Source organism: Hemicordylus capensis, chromosome 5 (genome assembly GCF_027244095.1).
Source record: "Hemicordylus capensis ecotype Gifberg chromosome 5, rHemCap1.1.pri, whole genome shotgun sequence".
Lineage (NCBI taxonomy): Eukaryota > Metazoa > Chordata > Lepidosauria > Squamata > Cordylidae > Hemicordylus > Hemicordylus capensis.
The window spans coordinates 247920274-247938437 of record NC_069661.1 but is presented as its reverse complement, the minus strand read 5'-3'; the positions used below and the strand labels follow the sequence as shown (position 1 = coordinate 247938437).

At 42.7% G+C, this 18164-nt stretch overlaps 1 protein-coding gene across 13 annotated transcripts in view; it reads right to left on the bottom strand.

The window, feature by feature from the left end:
- The window catches only part of USP6NL (USP6 N-terminal like), a 218658-nt gene that overhangs the window by 85403 nt on the left and 115091 nt on the right, over nt 1-18164 (bottom strand). For all 13 annotated transcript variants that reach the window (XM_053256548.1, XM_053256546.1, XM_053256553.1 and 10 more), the window contains 2 exons: nt 14989-15062; nt 13034-13116 (listed from right to left, as the gene is read on the bottom strand). In XM_053256548.1, the coding sequence (XP_053112523.1) occupies nt 13034-13116; nt 14989-15062 (157 nt within the window). The remainder of the gene's footprint in view (nt 1-13033; nt 13117-14988; nt 15063-18164) is intronic.

Sequence of the window (18164 nt, the reverse complement as noted above, 5' to 3'; positions counted from 1 at the left end):
TCCCTTGGTCCTCCTCCCTCAGGCTCCTCCCCTCTGCTGTAGAGCGTGGGTCCTTAAGGGGCAGCCATGGATCCTGGATCCAAGACCTCTGCCATCTGACACCTGATGTATTCCCTGTTCTGGTGAGAAGGTATTGAAGAGTGAGAGGTTTCTACTATATGTAGAGGTTCAAACCCTAAGGACAGTCTAGAGCATCTCTGGGGTTCGGGTTTCTGTGGCTTCTCACTGCCTGGTTTGTTCTCGCTGCTGAACCTCAACAGCTGGGGTTTGTGCTGGGATTTTGCCTGGCTGTTCCCACTTGGGATTCGCATCTCCCTGACTGTCACTCAGCCATGGCAATTTGGACAAGCACAAGTATTTCCAAGCACACCATGAATATAAGAACCACCCTGCTAGATCAGATGAAGGTCCCTCTAGTCCAGCATCCTGCTTCCATGGCAGATGCCTACAGGAAGCTCACAAGAACACTCCATGCTGCTCCCCTCGCAACATCTAGTACTGAGTAGTACCTATGAAACATGGAGGTTCCACTCAGCCATCGCGACTAATGCTGGCAGTAGATCTATCTTCCATGAAACTGTCTAATCCCTTTCTGCAGTCATCTAATCTATGCGTCTCTCTGTACTTTTCTTCCTGACTGTATACTACATTAGATTCTTTTGAGCTTTGGGGACAACTGATCGGGCAGGAAGGGGAGTATGGGAGAGAAAGGTTATATTTGGGAAGGACAACACGAGAGGAAACCTCAGAAGAGCACAATAAATGTCCATTGAGTTGATACTCTTCTTCAGGAGCACTGATAAACAACACAACCTTCTGCATGGTTTCAAAGAGAAATTAAACATTCCTATTAATTAAACAATCCACCTTTGAGGTTTCCTAGCTGGACTGGTGCCTTTTCTCCTCCCTTTGAATTTAGAAGGAAACATAAGGGCAACTGCATTTGCTCAGGCCAAGGCCTATCTAGTTCAGCATCTTGCTTCCCACAGTGACCAAACAGATGCCTCCAGGAAACTCACAAGCAGGGCTTGAAACATCAAGCTTCCTCCGCTGCTGGATAAAAAAAGAAGGAACAGCAGCACCACGTTATACACTGAATTTCTCTGCTCAACTCTTTAGATACGGCTTAAATATATGAATCCAGGCTTGCAAAGATGTCAGTAAAAAGTAATACACTCAGACATTTAACACTAGCCAGGCTGCCCAGAATTTCCCTAAAGCTTCCCTGCCTGGTCACCCAAGGCAAACCTTGCTCACCAAAATGATTGGTGAGTGGCCATTTACAAGCCTGTGCCAATCCTCTCTCAATCCACCCCTCCACCTCCTGTTTGTTTTTTAGCAGGAGTGATAGACAGGAACGACACAGATGATCTTGTGGTAGAAAGTATGAATTATCCCATTGCTAAGCAGGGCCTGCCTTGATATGCATTTGAATGGGAGACTACAGGTTTGAACACTGTAAGCCATTCCCCTTAGAGGAGAGGCCTCTCTGGGAAGAGAACCTGCGTGCTTCCATGCAAAAGGCCCCAAGTTCCCTCCCTGGCAGCATCTCCAGATAGAGCTGAGAGAGACTCCTGCCTGCAACCTTGGAGAAGTCACTGCCAGTCTGTGTAGACAATACTGAGCTAGATGGACCAAGGGTCTGACTCGGTATATGGCAGCTTCCTATGTTCTTGTGACCCTGTTATCACCTTCTGGAAACATGTTTTCTGTTTCTTCTTGTTTTTCTGCCCCTCCCTGTCTCCCAGATTTCTTTCAGTTTCTTTGTTTTGGCCATTGGCCGTAAATAAAGTATCTATCTTTCAGTTTCTTCATTTATAATGTTAATGGCATTGTTTGTTTTAGTGTTCTGGGAATGGTACACAGCTTTGCTGGTGGACAGGAGGTTGTGGGAGGTGCTACTCTAGGGACAATGCTGTACATCATTCAGAGCCCAAAACAGAGAGATACAAGAAATAAGCAACATGCACATGTGTATGCCTGCTAAATTAATAACTAAAGAGGACCCAGTTTTCAATTGCTCAAAAAGAAAACACAGGTGCAGAGTCCAACACACTGATTTCTTAACTGCAGACCATCCAGTAAAGCAAATAAAATAAACTAGCTGTGACAGCTACCAATTACAACTTTATAGGGTATGCTTCCAAATCAAATCAAATCTCTTTATTTCGGTCAGCGACCAGCATGAGAGTATGCTTCCAATGTGTGGACAGGGATGCTGAGAAACATCCTTTGGAAATTCTGTTTAGGAGAGTACAATAGTCTTGCTGTCTATTGCTAGAATATGGATAGTTGCCAGACTCCTGTCTGTATTATAAAAGCCTACGGGCCTTGCTGATACTCATGCTCTTGCTGCAACTGCAGTTCTCACACCCTTGGCTCTTCTTGGTGCTTCTGAAGTATAAGTAGACCAAGGTTTCTCTTCCACAATTATCATCAGTCCTGGGAATCCCAATATTTTGCACATATCTAGGCTGTAATTCCTGGGGCTGCAAAAGATACAGAACAACACACCAAGGCAATTTCTTTACCATTGGGTATGGCAGGTCCAATACAGAAGGATTAGGAAATACATTCTGCTTCACAAACTACTCAGATAGGAGCAGTGTTGCCCAAGTCAACCCCATTCATTACACAGTGCAGAAACAGGAATGACATCAACTGTGCACGTCAGCTGTGCAATCACATAAGATTCACTGTGCAACTCATCTATGGATCTGCATTAACAGAGATGCACTGAAGGCTGGTATGCAGCCATCTTAACTCTACACATCTCCAGTTCACTAGCTATAGGTGACTTGAAGTCGAAAGAAATAAAATTCCACTGGACATTCATGTATTGGTTCCTTTGACTGGGCAGAAGCACAGGTTGTGCCAAGTGTATTGCTCCACTACGATAGATAGATAGATAGATAGATAGATAGATAGATAGATAGATAGATAGATAACATAGGAAGCTGCCATATACTGAGTCAGACCATTGGTCTATCTTGTTCAGTATTGTCTTCACAGATTGGCAGCGGTTTCTTCAAGGTTGCAGGCAGGAATCTCTCTCAGTCCTATCTTGGAGATGCTGCCAGGGAGGGAACTGGAAACCTTCTGCTCTTCAAGAGTGGCTCCATCCCCTTAACGGGAATATCTTACAGTGCTCACACTTCTAGTCTCCCATTCATATGCAACCAGGGTGGACCCTGCTTAGCTATGGAAATGAGAAATGAGATATATACTTCATCTTCTTTGCCCAATAGGTCCTGAAGTGGGATAATATTAATGACTCACATGAGTCCCTATAAAAACAGCAATATAATAAAATATAACCCACCTCCTCTATGGCCTGTGCATCACATGGGCAGTAGTTTTCAGAATAAGAAACCTTATGGTTCTGTATGGTTCTCCATACAGAACCACCAAGGGCAATACATCAAAGCAGGCCTGTGCAAATGCTCTTTGGGACTTAGGAGTAATTAGAGCTTGACAATAATCAGCTGGCTTAGTACTAAAAGCAGATCTCCATATTTTGAGTCATTTCGGGGCCCTATACACCCAGTTGCCATTCCGTATCTAATATTCTTTGCTCTACAGCCTTTTTTGTTTGTTCATAGCCCATAGTTCACATCACATAGTTCATAGCCCATAGTTGAAAAGAAGAGCAAGCTTTTCTTTTACAGCTGACTTCCACTGTGACTGGAAGCTATCTTCAGGTATCAGTGGGGCCTGCCCCTTTGGAGCGAATACCACCTTCAACCAGCAATTAAAGATGGCAATCCACATCCGGGTTTCCACACTTCCATTCTTAATGCTATATTTGAGAGGCATCTAGGGACTTGCATATTTGACCTTAAAGGTTTGAATTATACTAGGGCAAAGTTAGAGTAAGGACCCACTGTGCACTGCACTGTATAGTAGCTGTGCCACTATACATAGGGCTCTTAGCCCTACAACAGACTATGAAAGGATGACTATATTGTCAGCATACAGAAGCAGTGATATGCCTATCAGCTAACTTGGGTGAATCGAACTCTTTTTTGTCAAAATGTTGTACTACTGAATTTATAATTAAATAATGGGGCAAGCACACGCCCTTGTTTGACTCCTTGTATTGTAGGGATTAGATCCGTTAATTGACCTTATATGCCACATTTGACTCTCAGTTTGGTGTTACGGTGTAGCTTATATATCAACAATAGGAGTCTTTTGTTGATGTTCGTTGCCAATAGTGTCTTCCATTGCTTCTCTCTAGGGATAGAATCAAAAGCGGACTTTAGATCTACAAAGGCCGCGTGAAATGGGATCTTAGAACCGTACACATACTTCTCCACTAGGTGTTGCAAAATCATCACTTGATGTAGAGTAGATCTTCCTGGCCTGAATCCTGCTTGTTCTTCAGCTAGGATATGATTATCTTCTATCCAGTCATAAAACTTCCCAAATAGATGCTTTGTGTAAAGCTTGCTGACTACATTCGAAAGGCTGATCAGGCATTAATTGTCAGGATCTTTCCTTTGCCCTTTCTTATGGATTGGGACAATAATTGCCATCCCCCAATCTTCTAGGATATGAGTGGATTCATCAATATATGTAAAGAGTTCCAATGTTCCAATGTTAGACTGGAATACACCAGCAGGAATAAAATCACAACCAGGGGCTTTGTTCCTTTTCAGTTGTCCAATTAATTGCTTAATCTTTCCATTAGATACAGGTGGCCAGTTTGGCAATATCTGCACGGTTGGCTCCAGTGTTCCCTCTAAGGCGTGCGAACGTGCGCACGCTCACACAGTTTTTGATGTTAATTTTAGATCCCGCTCAGGTTTAACCAGGCAAGGCCCCACTCTGAATGCATGCGCACACACACTGCCTTGATACTGCCGCCGAGAACAAAACTCAGTGCGCACTCAGATGAAAAAAATTAGAGAGAATGCAGGTTGGCTCTAGGGACATAGAGTACATTGCATCACTTTGTTGTACATATATTGAACGAAAGCGAGCTTCCCAGGCAGTCGCAGATATATGACATTCCAATTGACTGCCCAATCTTTATGTCACAGTTTGCCAAAACAGCTCCAGCATAATACCCCATGGTGCTGTGGGCATGGCCTGGATCCAGCTGGGGACAGCAGAAGCTATGGAGAGCTAGGCACTTGCCAGGCATTGCTAGCTGAGAAAATAAACATGTCTGCAGAACACATTGAGGAACGGAAAACTCATATATCTTATCTCCATTGCACTGGGCTAAACCACAGCCCTTCCCTATACTCAACTCTTCTAGAGCAAGAACAACATCTGGGCATAACTCTCTGATCTTTGAGCCCGCAAAGGATTTAGAAAAGCAACTGCATCCATAGCATGGAAAGAGGCAGCCCCTCAAAGCCAGTCATTTCAAAGGAAGCAGAGAAATGTTTCCCATTAACTGCTCTTTAAAATTAACTAATCTGAGCATAATCTAATCTGAGCAATAGAAAATGCTGATGCAAATATCATTAAACAGAATATTACATGAAGCAGAAGGCAGCTGGCTGGCCCACGCCTAGTTTTAGTGTTTCTTGACTTATGGGTGCGTAGCTTTGCAACTCTGACCCAGTATTAGCATAATGGATATCTGCATTTTTATAGCCATTTGACCCAGTTAACAGTCCTGGCTCTGGCACTGGATTCTGTAGATTCATTTTGAAATTAGGACAAAAGGAGTCTGGATAAATCTTTTGCCTTGCTTAGACCCAAAAGTACATCCAAATTCAGCACTATTTGAAAATGGAATTTTAATAATTGATAATATTCCAGAGACAGAGACAACAACTAAATGTATCAGATAACTAACATTTTGCAGATAAAAGCATCATCAGAGTGGAGAACTAAAACCAAATAGTGAAAGGATGCTCCACAGCATTTTAAAAAGTCAGCTCTATTGAAAGGACAAGAACCAGTCTCTCTTTTTCAGCCCACAATTCCCAAACTATGCAGAGAGCACACTAAGGTGCTGTGCGTATGCACATTAAGAGTTAAAACCTCTTGTGAGCCTATAGTACCCATCTACAGAAGAGGCTGCCCATGCCATCTCTACATGAGTCACTTCTTTGGCCATGCCACCTTTCCTGTAAGCCTCTACTGGGCTGGGGCTTTTTGCCGAATGTCTGCAATGGATCACTCAACCACTCCTAAGAATAGCCCTGCTGGATGAGGCCCAAGGCCTATTGTCCAGCATCCTGTTTCACACAATGGCCCACCAGTTGCTCTCTGAGAAGCCCACAGGCAAGAGGTGAGGGCACTCCTGAAGCAGATATACAGAAGCATTGTTTACCTGTTGCATTTCTTCATGAGTCCCCATTCTGAATTAGGTCTCGTCCTTCTAATCAGAAGGCACATGCAGATCAAGGACTTATGTAGAGACAATGGCTCAGTTCTCTGAAATAAGGCAATAAACCTTACTATACCCTCTGGGAATTATTATTTTTTGTGCATGCCTTTGAATGAGAGATGGCTTCAACTTTAATTCAAGGGGGAAAGGTACACCCTAGCTATCAGCCGTCTGAGCAGCATGATTTTAAGCCAGGTTTATTTCTTCAAAGGACAACTGCCCATTCTCCTACAGGATAAGCTCATGTAGAGTTGTGGTGAATAGACTGAGCTCATCAGAAAGTTTCTGGTTCAGATGATGCCTCTGCCATGAACTCACTAGGTAGCATTGGGAAAGAAACGCTCACTCAGCCTCAGCCCACCCCTTTCCATCGGCAAAATGGGGATGATGAGAAGAGCCTTGCTGCATCAGGCCCAAGGACTATCTAGTCCAGGGATTCTCAAGGTTGGGTCCCCAGATGTTATTGGACTTCAAATCCCATAATCCCCAGCCCTAGTGGGCTTTGATTGGGGATTATAGGAGTCGAAGTCCAAAAACATCTGGGGACCCAACGCTGAGAATCCCTGATCTAAGTTCACCACCCAGTCTCCCACAGTGGCCCACCAGATGCCTCTGGGAAGACCACGAGCAAGAGATGAGGGCAAGCCCCCTTTCCCGCCATTGCTCCCCTGCAACTGGGACCTGGAGGCAGCTTATAGCCTTCAGGTTTAGATAACAATAATAATGCCCTCCCTTACAAGGTTGCCGTAAGGATTGCAAGAGAATGTGTGCACAGCACTTTGAGCATTCAAAAAGCCCTATTTAAATGGCAAGCAAGATCATCTCCTCATGGACAGTGCTGGCTTCATGCACAGCTATAATACACATTACCAACATTTGGAAAGTACTTCAGGGTAGGAAATGCAAAACGTCTTAAGTAACTCAGTAACATTAATAAGCTAGTAACCCGAGCTTCTCTGCAGTGCACTTTCTTTACTTCAAGATGCGCCCTATCCACCCCCAGCATAGTACCTCCAGTGACTTTTGCTGGTGTCTTTCTTATGTTCCTTTTTAGATTGCGAGCCCTTTGTGGGGACAGGGATCCATCTTATTTATTCATTATTTCTCTGTCTAAACAACCCTGAGCCATTTTTGGAAGGGAGGTATAGAAATCGAATGAATGAATGAATGAATGAATGAATGAATGAATAATAAAAATATTAAACTCTTCAATAACTAAACTGTTCTGCCGCGTCTCAAGAGGAGATAACGCAGGTATAGTTACTTAAATACAGTTACTCAGTGTGCTAACCAACTACCATGGAATTCCCTTCTGAAATTCAAGCAGCCTGCTTCTGTTGCAATACTTTTCCAGGAACAAAGGGACACAGGAAGTTGCCTTGTACTGAATCAGACCCATGTAGCTAAAAACTGACTGCACTCATTGGCAGTGGCTCTCCAGTCTGCTCCAGTCTCTCCAAGGTTTAATGCAGGTCTTTTGCAGCAGTGGGGAAATGACTTGATTATCAAGCTAGAGGTTGCCAGTTTGAATCCCCGCTGGTATGTTTTCCAGACCATGGGAAACACCTATATCAGGCAGCAGCGATTTAGGAAGATGCTGAAAGGCATCATCTCAGACTGCGCGGGAGGAGGCAATGGTAAACCCCTCCTGTATTCTACCAAAGAAAAGCCACAGGGCTCTGTGGACGCCAGGAGTTGACACTGATTTGACGGCACACTTTACCTTTACATGTTTTCAGTTCCATTTGGAGAGGTCAGGGATTGAACCTGGGGCCATCTGCATGCAAAGCAGATGCTCTATCAGTGAGCTACAGCCCCATCCTTGGAGGGACAACATCATCGGCTACCACAGAGGGGCGCTGGGGTGGAAGGCAGTAAAGAATCGCGGTGAATAAAAATGAAATGAAATGCAGAGGACAAGAAAGGTGTGGAGCTGGTGCAGGCCCATTCTAAAAGACACAGGCAACAGCTTCCCACAGTTAGTAATATAACTGAAAAACCAAAGCACTAAGCAGCAATTCTGCAGTCCTAAATTAGTTTCTAAGGAGATGAAGATTAATGTATAAGCAAGTAATACTGTGTAATTACTGAAAGCATACCTGAGCTCCCACACACCCCCGCCCGTGCTTTTTTAGCCTTGGGCTTTAACCCTGAATGCTTCCTGTTATTTTAATGAACAAGATGCATGGACTAGCTGAGTGTGGGTGGCTTTGGACATTCTACTAAGTGAGGTAGGAGGAAATGTCAGCGACTGAAGCTTCTGCCACTGCTTCTGGGTGCCGTGTGCACCAGGGCTTGTGCATCTCTCTTTGGGAAATGCATCTCTCTGATTTGCATGAGATCCTGCAGCAGCATCCAACAGAGCTCTTCCTCCCCCACTGTTTGGTAAAAGACCCCAAACCACCCAGTTGCTTTCTTTAACTACTACCACTACTAAGAACATAAGAATAGCCCTGCTGGATCAGGCCCAAGGCCCATCTAGTCCAGCAATCTGTTTCGCACAGAGGCCCACCAGATGCTGCTGGAAGCCACAGGCAGGAGTTAAGGGCATGCCCTCTCTCCTGCTGTTATTCCCCTGCAACTGGTGCTCAGAGGCATCCTGCCTTTGAGGCTGGAGGTGGCCTATAGCCCTCCAACTAGTAGCCGATGATAGACCTCTCCTCCATGCAGTTATCCAAATCCCCCTTAAAGCCATCCAAGTTGTTGGCTGTCACCACATCTCATGGCAGAGAATTCCACAAGTTGATTATGCGTTGTGTGAAAAAATACTTCTGTTTGCTGGTCCTAAATTTCCTGGCAATCAATTTCATGGGATGACCCCTGGTTCTAGTGCTATGTGAGAGGGAGAAAAATTTCTCTCTCTCCACTTTCTCCACACCATGCATGATTTTATAGACCTCTATCATGTCTCCCTGCATATTGATATACCACTTTTGAACAAAAGTGCTCAAAGTGGTTTTATACACAAAGGGAGAAAACAAAAGAAAAAAGAAAGGTTCCCCATCCCAAAAGGGCATGGAATTTAAAGGTTTATATAAGGTAGACACCAGCAACAACCACTGAAGGGATGCTGTGGACAGTTGCCCCCCCCCCAGCCAAATAAAAAGAGGATTGCCCACTTTTAACAGTGTTTCTTATAGTCCATAAATCCAGGCCTAAAAAGTTTCACCATCAATACTATCTCAGGCGAAGGATGCACAGAGTGATTTTGGGCAACTTCTACCTCCGTAGCTATAGAAAATAGGCAATAGCATTATAGCACTTCCATATGTTATAACCCGTTCTTCATCTCTATCCCAAAACTATTAGGGTAAAATTGCAGTCATATTTGTACAGAGGAAAGGAATAAGGCTAGGGCTAGGGTAACAACGAACCAACTGTTGTACTCTCTCCATGGAGTCATCTTTGGAAGACAGACCTGTCAATGTTCATTTCCATTCTTCTGACAAATTCAATAACATTTTATAGTAGATTTTGTGTTTTTAAAACTTTTTAAAGCTTTTAAAACACCATTGCAAATGTGGCCGCTGCAGGGCTGATGGCCAGGACAATAAAAACACGAGAACATGCTGGAAGTATTGCAATGCTTTCACCTGTTTTCTAAATATGATAAATAAATATCTCTAGGGGTGCAGACCTTGGCCATAACCACAATGAACATTGTTCCCCCGCAGATGGCACCAACCATCCCAGATGGTCCGTGTGCTATTTGCTCAGTTAGCAGGGATTTCAACAGTTGGCCATATGTGGCCATCTACTCTTGGGCAGGACCAGCCATATTAAAACAAACAGGAAAAGCATGATCTGGTTCATATTAAAGCCCCCCTGTGCTGGCTACAGTATTGCCTTTGCAGACAGATGAGTAGCTAATGACAGGCTCACGTGAGCAAGTGTTTTTTTTAAACATGTGCATGGCTCTTGGGTACCAAGCAACACAGACATCTCACTTTATGAAATTGTTATGCAACATTCCCTATTTGCTATTTGTCCTTGGGGAAATTACTAACAAAAGGGCTTTTTACTGTCAATTAATGAAAACTAGAACAAACAATGCAGCCAATTCAGCTGGATATGGCAACTGTTCTAGCAAATACAATGGAGAGGGACCACAGCTGAGTGGTGGAACACATGATTCGCTTGCACAGGGTCCCAAGTTCAATCTCTGGCACATCTAGCTGAAAGGATCTCAAGTACCAGGGCTGAGAAAGAGCCCTGTTTGATGACTTTGAAGAGCTGTTGCTAGTCGGAGCTTTGGATTAAACAAAATAATGGTCTGACCCAGAATGCATGTATTCATAAGGGAAAGCTCACCTTGGGACTTAAATTCATGAAATATTTGGCTGACTTGGGAGAATCCTCTCTCAAAGCTGTCTTATCTGTTAAAGATATTTTATCATTAAGATTTTGAATAATGCCCGATGCCAACCCCTCTGAAGGTTCTGGAAGAAAATTACCAAAAAATAGGTCTAGGGCATGACCTACGTCCATCATGGAACTGGTTCAGTTAAGGACTTGTCCCCTTATTTACCAGACTGCCCTTTGCACGTAGATGTTAGATCTTAGTTGACAGCCCCAGTATCAAACTATGTAACCTTTCTTACAGAGATTCAAAAAACTACACTCTGTCTGGAGCTAGAAATGGAGAGCTAAACTGAATCATAGTGAATGTGTCCTGACTGCTACTAGATTATGGGTCAAGAAAGTTATGATAAGTTATGATGTTACTTTTAGTTATCAGTCCCAGATGATCTCAAGGTGCACTTTGTTGCTTGTGGCTAGTGGCCCTGGGATGGAGAAAACCACCCCCATTGGATGCACTGATCTTGTTTAAGTGTGGTCCAGATCAATATCTCAATGTACATCTGCATCAACTAGATCTCTCATGCTAAATTGAGACCAACAAGTTTCACATGTGTCTATTTTTACCCATTTTGGTTTAAATTTTTGATTTTGAACTGAGAGAGTAAGTTTGTTTATTTGCGTTAAGACTGGCACTCTTTTAATTAAAACTAGGAGGTGAGGCCTGATCAGGCAAATTTATTTCGCATAGATTACACTTTTGGAAAGCTCAGTAAATGAAACCTATGCCACAGAATGTTTTATTAAAGTGCTTGCAAAAGGGAAGTAAAACAACAATTTAAAATATTTAGAGTTTCAACTTCAAATGTTATTCATTTTACTAAATAATGACCATACGTAGTAAACTTGATTCATAGTAAATTTGGATCTGAGAAAGATCTTCTGCTTCTCTTGGGCATGATATAGTTTTTCAATTACTGATCTGATATTCCGGATTAAAAGTAGTGCATTCAGCTAATTTCAGTGGCAGGAATATTCATGCAAAATTTGGTATCTGTAGGTAATTGGGAAGTACTGTATTACCTTCTTTAGCACAAACTCACTCTTCAAAATATATACTAGATGTTCTACATGCTCATGGAGTAGTTCAAGTGTAACGTTCTCAATCTCCTAACCAACTGAAGTCATGTTCACACCTTCCTTCATCCACACCCATGCAAATTCCTTCCTTATTTCCATGGTGTAGAGCAGGCCTGCTCAACTTCGGCCCTCCTGCAGATGCTGGCCTGCAACTCCCATAATCCTTGGCTATTGGCCCCTGTGGCTGGGGCTTATGGGAGTTGTAGTCCAAAAACAGCTGGGGGGGCTAAGTTGAGCAGGCCTGGTGTAGAGTCACATTTGCATCAGAAGTTGATGATAACCAGGATTGTCTTTGTAACCAGAGTTCTAAATCAGGGTTGGAAGAGGGATTCCAAAAGCCTGGCAATGTTTGGTCAACATTAACCTTGTTTAGCAGCAATGCAGACACAATGCTACACCATGTTTAAAGCAAACCATAAAAGGGAAGAAGGAAATCTGTAGAGGACATAGGAGGAAAGGGAGTGAGAGCTTAAAGCATGCTCCTGATTTCCTAACTAGCACTGAGTGGCTGGGGAAATTACATGCACACTAAGTAAAAAGATATTTTCCACTCTTCCTTTATTATGCCCAGTGGATCATGTAAGTGTATATACATATGACTGCAATATATTAACAAAGCCATTTTTCCCCAGAGCAAGAAAAGGAACAGCAGTTGTGCAGAATAAGTGAACTTCATAGCTTAGTATTTAGGAATTGTTCTTAGTTTTTAAGCATCTCTCTCATCTGAACATAGTTCAGTTATACAGGGTATCTTCTTAGGAACATAGGAAGCTACCATATACTGAATATGAACAGTGGTCTATCTTGCTCAGTATTGTCTTCACAGACAGTGGCTTCTCCAAGGTTGCAGGCAGGAGTCTCTCTCGGCCCTATCTTGGAGATGCTGCCAGGGAGGGAACTGGGAACCTAGATGCTCTTCCCAAAGCAGCTCCATCCCGTGAGAGGAAGATCTTACAGTGCTCAAACATGTAGTCTCCCATTCATATGCAACCTGCTTAGCTAAGGGGACAAGTCATGCTTGCACAAGACCAGCTCTTGTTAGTTTTACACAGAGGAAAGGCAAAGTCCAGCACTTTTCTATTACAAACGACAAATTTCAAACAGTGTAAGAGGAGAGTATAAATAACTTAAAGGCACCGTGCAAGACTATTTTCTTTGACCAAAGAGGAATACAAACATGAAAATTAACTACGCAAGCAACAAGTTTTTAATCTCATTCTCTCCCCAAGCTAGGCAACTTACTGTAGGAAACCAAATCTATCGGTGACTTTGTAAAGAAGGTAGTCTGCGTCTTCCCAGGGTTCAATCTGTGCACCTTCCCGTCCCTAAAACACCACAAGACAAAAAGAAAAAGGGAAAAAAATGCCAAAAATTTAGTTGTTACTCATGGTACAACTTGTATGGAAAATACAATGGACAGATACATGAGTTTTGTTCTGGGTGGCAGTATCAAGGCAGTGTGTGTGCACGTACATTCAGAGTGGAGCCTTCCTGATTCCACTTGAGCGGAATCTAAAATTAACTCAACGGGCATCAAAAAACTTGTGAGTGCACACACGTGCACACGCCTTAAGAGGGAACACCGATAACTACAGGCAGAAAATTGTTTATTTGTACTGCACATGGCTGCTCTCCCGAGAAGCATAAGAGGAAGACCCAAGTGCATAGTGGGATTTTTGCTTCCTCTCCCTGCCCCCAGCCCATACGAAAGCTATCATCAGCGTATTCAATCCTATGCACACATATAATACCCATAAAAGCAGTTGTTGGGCAGTAGTCCACATCTACAGTATTCTACTCAAACTATCCTAGCACATGAATGCACGGCAGTTTTCAGGCTGCTTAGGCATTATTACCTACTATCACAATTGCCCCAACTATTTCTACCATTATAATTCTCAAGTTCAGCTAAAAATTGATTATTAAAAAACCACATTAGGCAAATTAAAGGGAGCCGAATTCTACTAATTACGATCAGCTATGCCATATAAACAGTCCAGTATAACACTGAGAGAAGAGGACAAGAAATGACTGCCATAAATATGGTGCTCTGGTTTCCCAAAGCCATTTGCTGCTCACGATCAGAGACAGAATACTCTACTGATTTTATGAAGGTTTTATGCAGAAAGGTTGTTTGTTTATTGGTTAGTTTGGTTTATATACCGCCCTTTCAAAGGTGGCTCATGGTGGTTTACATTAAAAACAACAACAACAACAATTAAACCCTAACCCTAAACAATTAAAAGCAGATTAAAATTACAATTAAAACTAGATAACATGAAAACCAAATATCATTAAAAGCCAGGGTAAAAAGAAAGGGCACCAGTGCACAAACTGGATGGACCTCCTCGTCTTAATGGCTGCGATGGCTTCATCATGTTCTCATCAAAAATTAGTTTTATCTCCTTCCAACCTATCTTGCAGGATAGAAACTACAAGTTTCTATCCTGCAATAAAGTTTTATACCCGCAATAAAATGTTGAAACATATTCCTGCTGTACGCGTAGCCTGTGCCTAAGCGCGGTGAAAGTTTTAGGCACCTTTCCCCCCCTCAGAAGCAGAAGGGGTTGTGACTGTTTTTGAGGGAGTATTCTTTAAGCTGAGAAATGTCCCACTCTTTTTGTTCAAGGCCCCACCCCACTCCCATCTCCTTGCCACTGAGTTCCATTAGTTCTGCCTATCTGATTGTTTGTTAACTGCTCTCCGAGCCCATGAACATTCTGTTCTATATTGAGTTACACTGGGGCAATTGCGGGAGCGGGGGCTTGACCCTTAGGGATTTTTCCCTTTTACATTTTTGTGAATGTAAATGATGTGTCTATGGGTTATCCCGGGTCAGCCAGTACCTCCCTCTCACTCGCAGGTGCTCCGCTTATGCATCCATAAGGTTCATAACATTTCCAGCTCTTTTTGAAAGATAGAAGACTAGGAAGGTGTTATTACTTGTCTGGAAACAGAGTGAGATGTCTTCCTCCCGACCCCATCTCCTCTTTTCTGGCAATGAGAGCAGAGACTGCAGCCACCTGGGAAAACACCAAGTGCCACTACTTTGGCAGACAAAGATATCTGGGAAGGACACAAGGGCTGAGGCATGCCCATGCACTGCCAGCTCTCTGTTCACCTGCGGCAAGGGCTTTTCACCCAAGGGGAGCAGAAGAGTGACTCTTCAGAGCGCCTTAAGCATTTCAGACACTTACTCTGTCATACTTGGCAACTATGTCGGCTCGCTCTTTGGATAGTTTGATAGCAGCATCCTGCTCAGCATCTGAACCTGCAAAAAGAGCGAATGTATTAGGCGATGACAGTTCCAATCCTTATGATGGGATCAGCTTTATAAAGGAATACATTAGAAGTTTCTTTTAAAAACAAGTTAACACACCATCAATATTATAAAATAATGAGATAGTTCATATTCATAGCATTTACACTAACAATTCCACAACACCAAATGTCACAGTATTCTTCCATATCTTCCTGAGCACTAACGATAAGCAACACCAAGTTTCCAAAGATTAAAGACTGCCTGCCCCGCCCCCCCCTCCGCAATTTTAACCCTTCTACACTCAGTGGGGGGCGGGGGAAATCACTGAATACTGATCAGAGTTTGCAATCAGGTGGTTTTTCATAAGCTTATTTTATCAGTAGTCAACCTGCAGAGGCTAAACAATACATGTAAAACACAGATGGGGAGAGGTATTTATTTATTTATTTCATTTCATTTCATTTCTATACCACCACATCCGAAGGCTCTGGGCAGTGCACAACAAGTAAAAAACAAATCCAAACTCGGTTTAAAGTAAACTGCTTAAAATAATATAAAAAACAAATTCAAAACTGTTCAAAGCAATTTAAAACCAATTAAAAATACTTTGAACAATTTAAAAACTTTGGAAGGCCAAGCCAAACAAGTATATTTTTAGGGTCTGTCTCAGATTAATCTAACTTTGCTCCCAGAAGTAAAATTGGCCCCTTGTACTACATAATTACATTTAATCGCAATTATGAGAGTCACCTTTTTACATTTTCAGCAGATGTCTACTGTGGTTTCAAATAGCTGTGATAGAGGTTATATCCAGTTTAAGATTCTGCATCTGTGAGGTTAATTAAGGGGAAGTTTACCCCTCTACTTGTTGGGTTGCCCTATTTATAAAGAAGCAAGACATATCTAAAACAGATTCTTGTCAAACACTTTTTTCCTGTCAACAACACGAAACTACATTTCTATTAGCCAACAGCAGAGATACATGACTGAAAACGTAGCCTTATCATCCCTTGTAGCAGAATACGTATGCAAAGGGTCCCCCCGCCCCTGCATATGTTTTAATGATTAACTATATATACTTTGAGAACTTCTATCCTGCTTATCTAATCATTGTTTGCCATGACTTGTGGCTCAAGCAAATCTATGAAGTTTTGTTACAGCTTATAGCCAAACACAAATTACTACTATTCTTATTACACAAATTTAGTATTGTATTTGGTATCCGTGTTATATACTTTGATTTTGAAAGACTTGCTGGGTGATTATTTTTTTTTTGGTTAACTCATGGAGCTAGAGATTTTATACTGTATTTCAGTTGTTGCAACCACTTTAAGGTAATTGACTTTGCAGTATGGTGTTGTTTGGGGCATTAAACCATGAACAAAGCATGTCAAAATACTAACATTTATTGATGATTGTTTATATTACAGGTATAGAGGAATTATTTAATTATGCAGGGGTGGTATCTGGGTATGAGGTGACTCCATTTTTAAAAACACAAAACATACCACAGCTGCTCACCAATTCGTGCCCATTCTAAAACCAGAGAGAGAATCAGAAAACTATATGTGGGAGGAACATTAGCATATTCATTGCATACCAATCAAGAAATAATCTACATACTAGGGGTGTGCCAAACCTGGTCCTGCACCAACTGGGCTAATTTGAGCTATTTGATCATGAACCAATTCGAGCCGATTCAGCAACCCAACTGGCCCAGCAAGTGGGTTCGACTGAACTGATTCGGGGACGCATGGCTTGGTTCGAATTCAGACCAAAGCGTGGCAACCAGTCCATGCACACCCCTACAACATACTATTTGCAACAGGAATGCATACTTAACAGATTTTGTGTAAGAAGAAGAAGCAAAACAAAACCACAGACAGCCGAAATGTTTCGTCAAAATAGTAGGGTCGATCTGGTTGTTTCGACGGAACAAATCCCCCAATGTTTCAAGTGTTTTGGCCATTGGGAACAATGGGAAAGCTTGAAATACCCCATTGCTCCCCATGGGAGCTCCTAGGGACACCAAAGTAGGTTGGGTGGTAGGGTGTAGGCACCCAATCCACAAGAGAAAAGAGCAAGCAGGCAGTTTTAAACAAATTTTTAACTTCCCCGCCAAACGCCCATAGGATCTCAAGCCAATCAGAAGCCAGTGCCAGAAAACCAATCAGCAAGGGGAAAACAGGCCTCCAAAATGGCACTCCAAACATCAAAATGGGGTGGTTATATTCAGAGCTTAAAACAGATTCTTTATTTAAAGGGTGCTTTGTTTCAAGCTGGAGACACTCAAAATGGCCCATTTCGAGATGAAATGTTTTGACATCAAAACGTTTTGCACATCCCTAGTTTGCAGTGTCAATTGCAGGTGGCGGTGGAGAGAACTGCAAACAGGACAAGCAGGACTCACAAATGGTGGAGACCTCCAACTAGGGACGTGCGATTCATTGTGCAGAACGTTTTGCCACTGGCTTCCATTCTGCACAGCAAACACCTTCTCAGTGGTTTCAGGGCCAAAGGGGAATGTGAGCTTCCTTGACTCCTTGCCCATTGTGGGTGTTACAGCACCTTGGAATCAAATAGATGGATGCAGTATGCAGTCTTCACCCTCTGAGCCCAAGACAAGCTCGGTGGTTGCTTCAAACTGCAGCGGGCCACGAAGAGGAGGGGGAGTACGCTTACCCCCACACCACCCCTTAGCCCTGATCTCCTTTGGGAGTTGTGACAGTTCCTGGGGTGCAATGATAGATTGCCCACAGTCCCCTTACCCACCTGGTGAGGAACTTGCTGGTTGGAGGAGGGTATGAGAAGAGGACCAACATGCCCTCCTCTTTTTGCTGTACTTCCTGTGCCCTGCAAGTTCATCCCAAGCTCTCACTTGTAACTTTCCAAGGAGTAAATGCTAGCAAGTAAATTATGGCATTAAAGTGATCTAAAGGTTATTGAAACACTGAACCACAGGAAAATCCAGGATTATTTATTTATGTATTTAACATGTTTGTATACCGCCCAAAACGCAAGTCTCTGGGCAGTTTACAACAAAACAATAAAAACAAGTAAAACGGTTAAAACATTACAACAATTTAAAACGCAAAACAATGTCAAAACTAT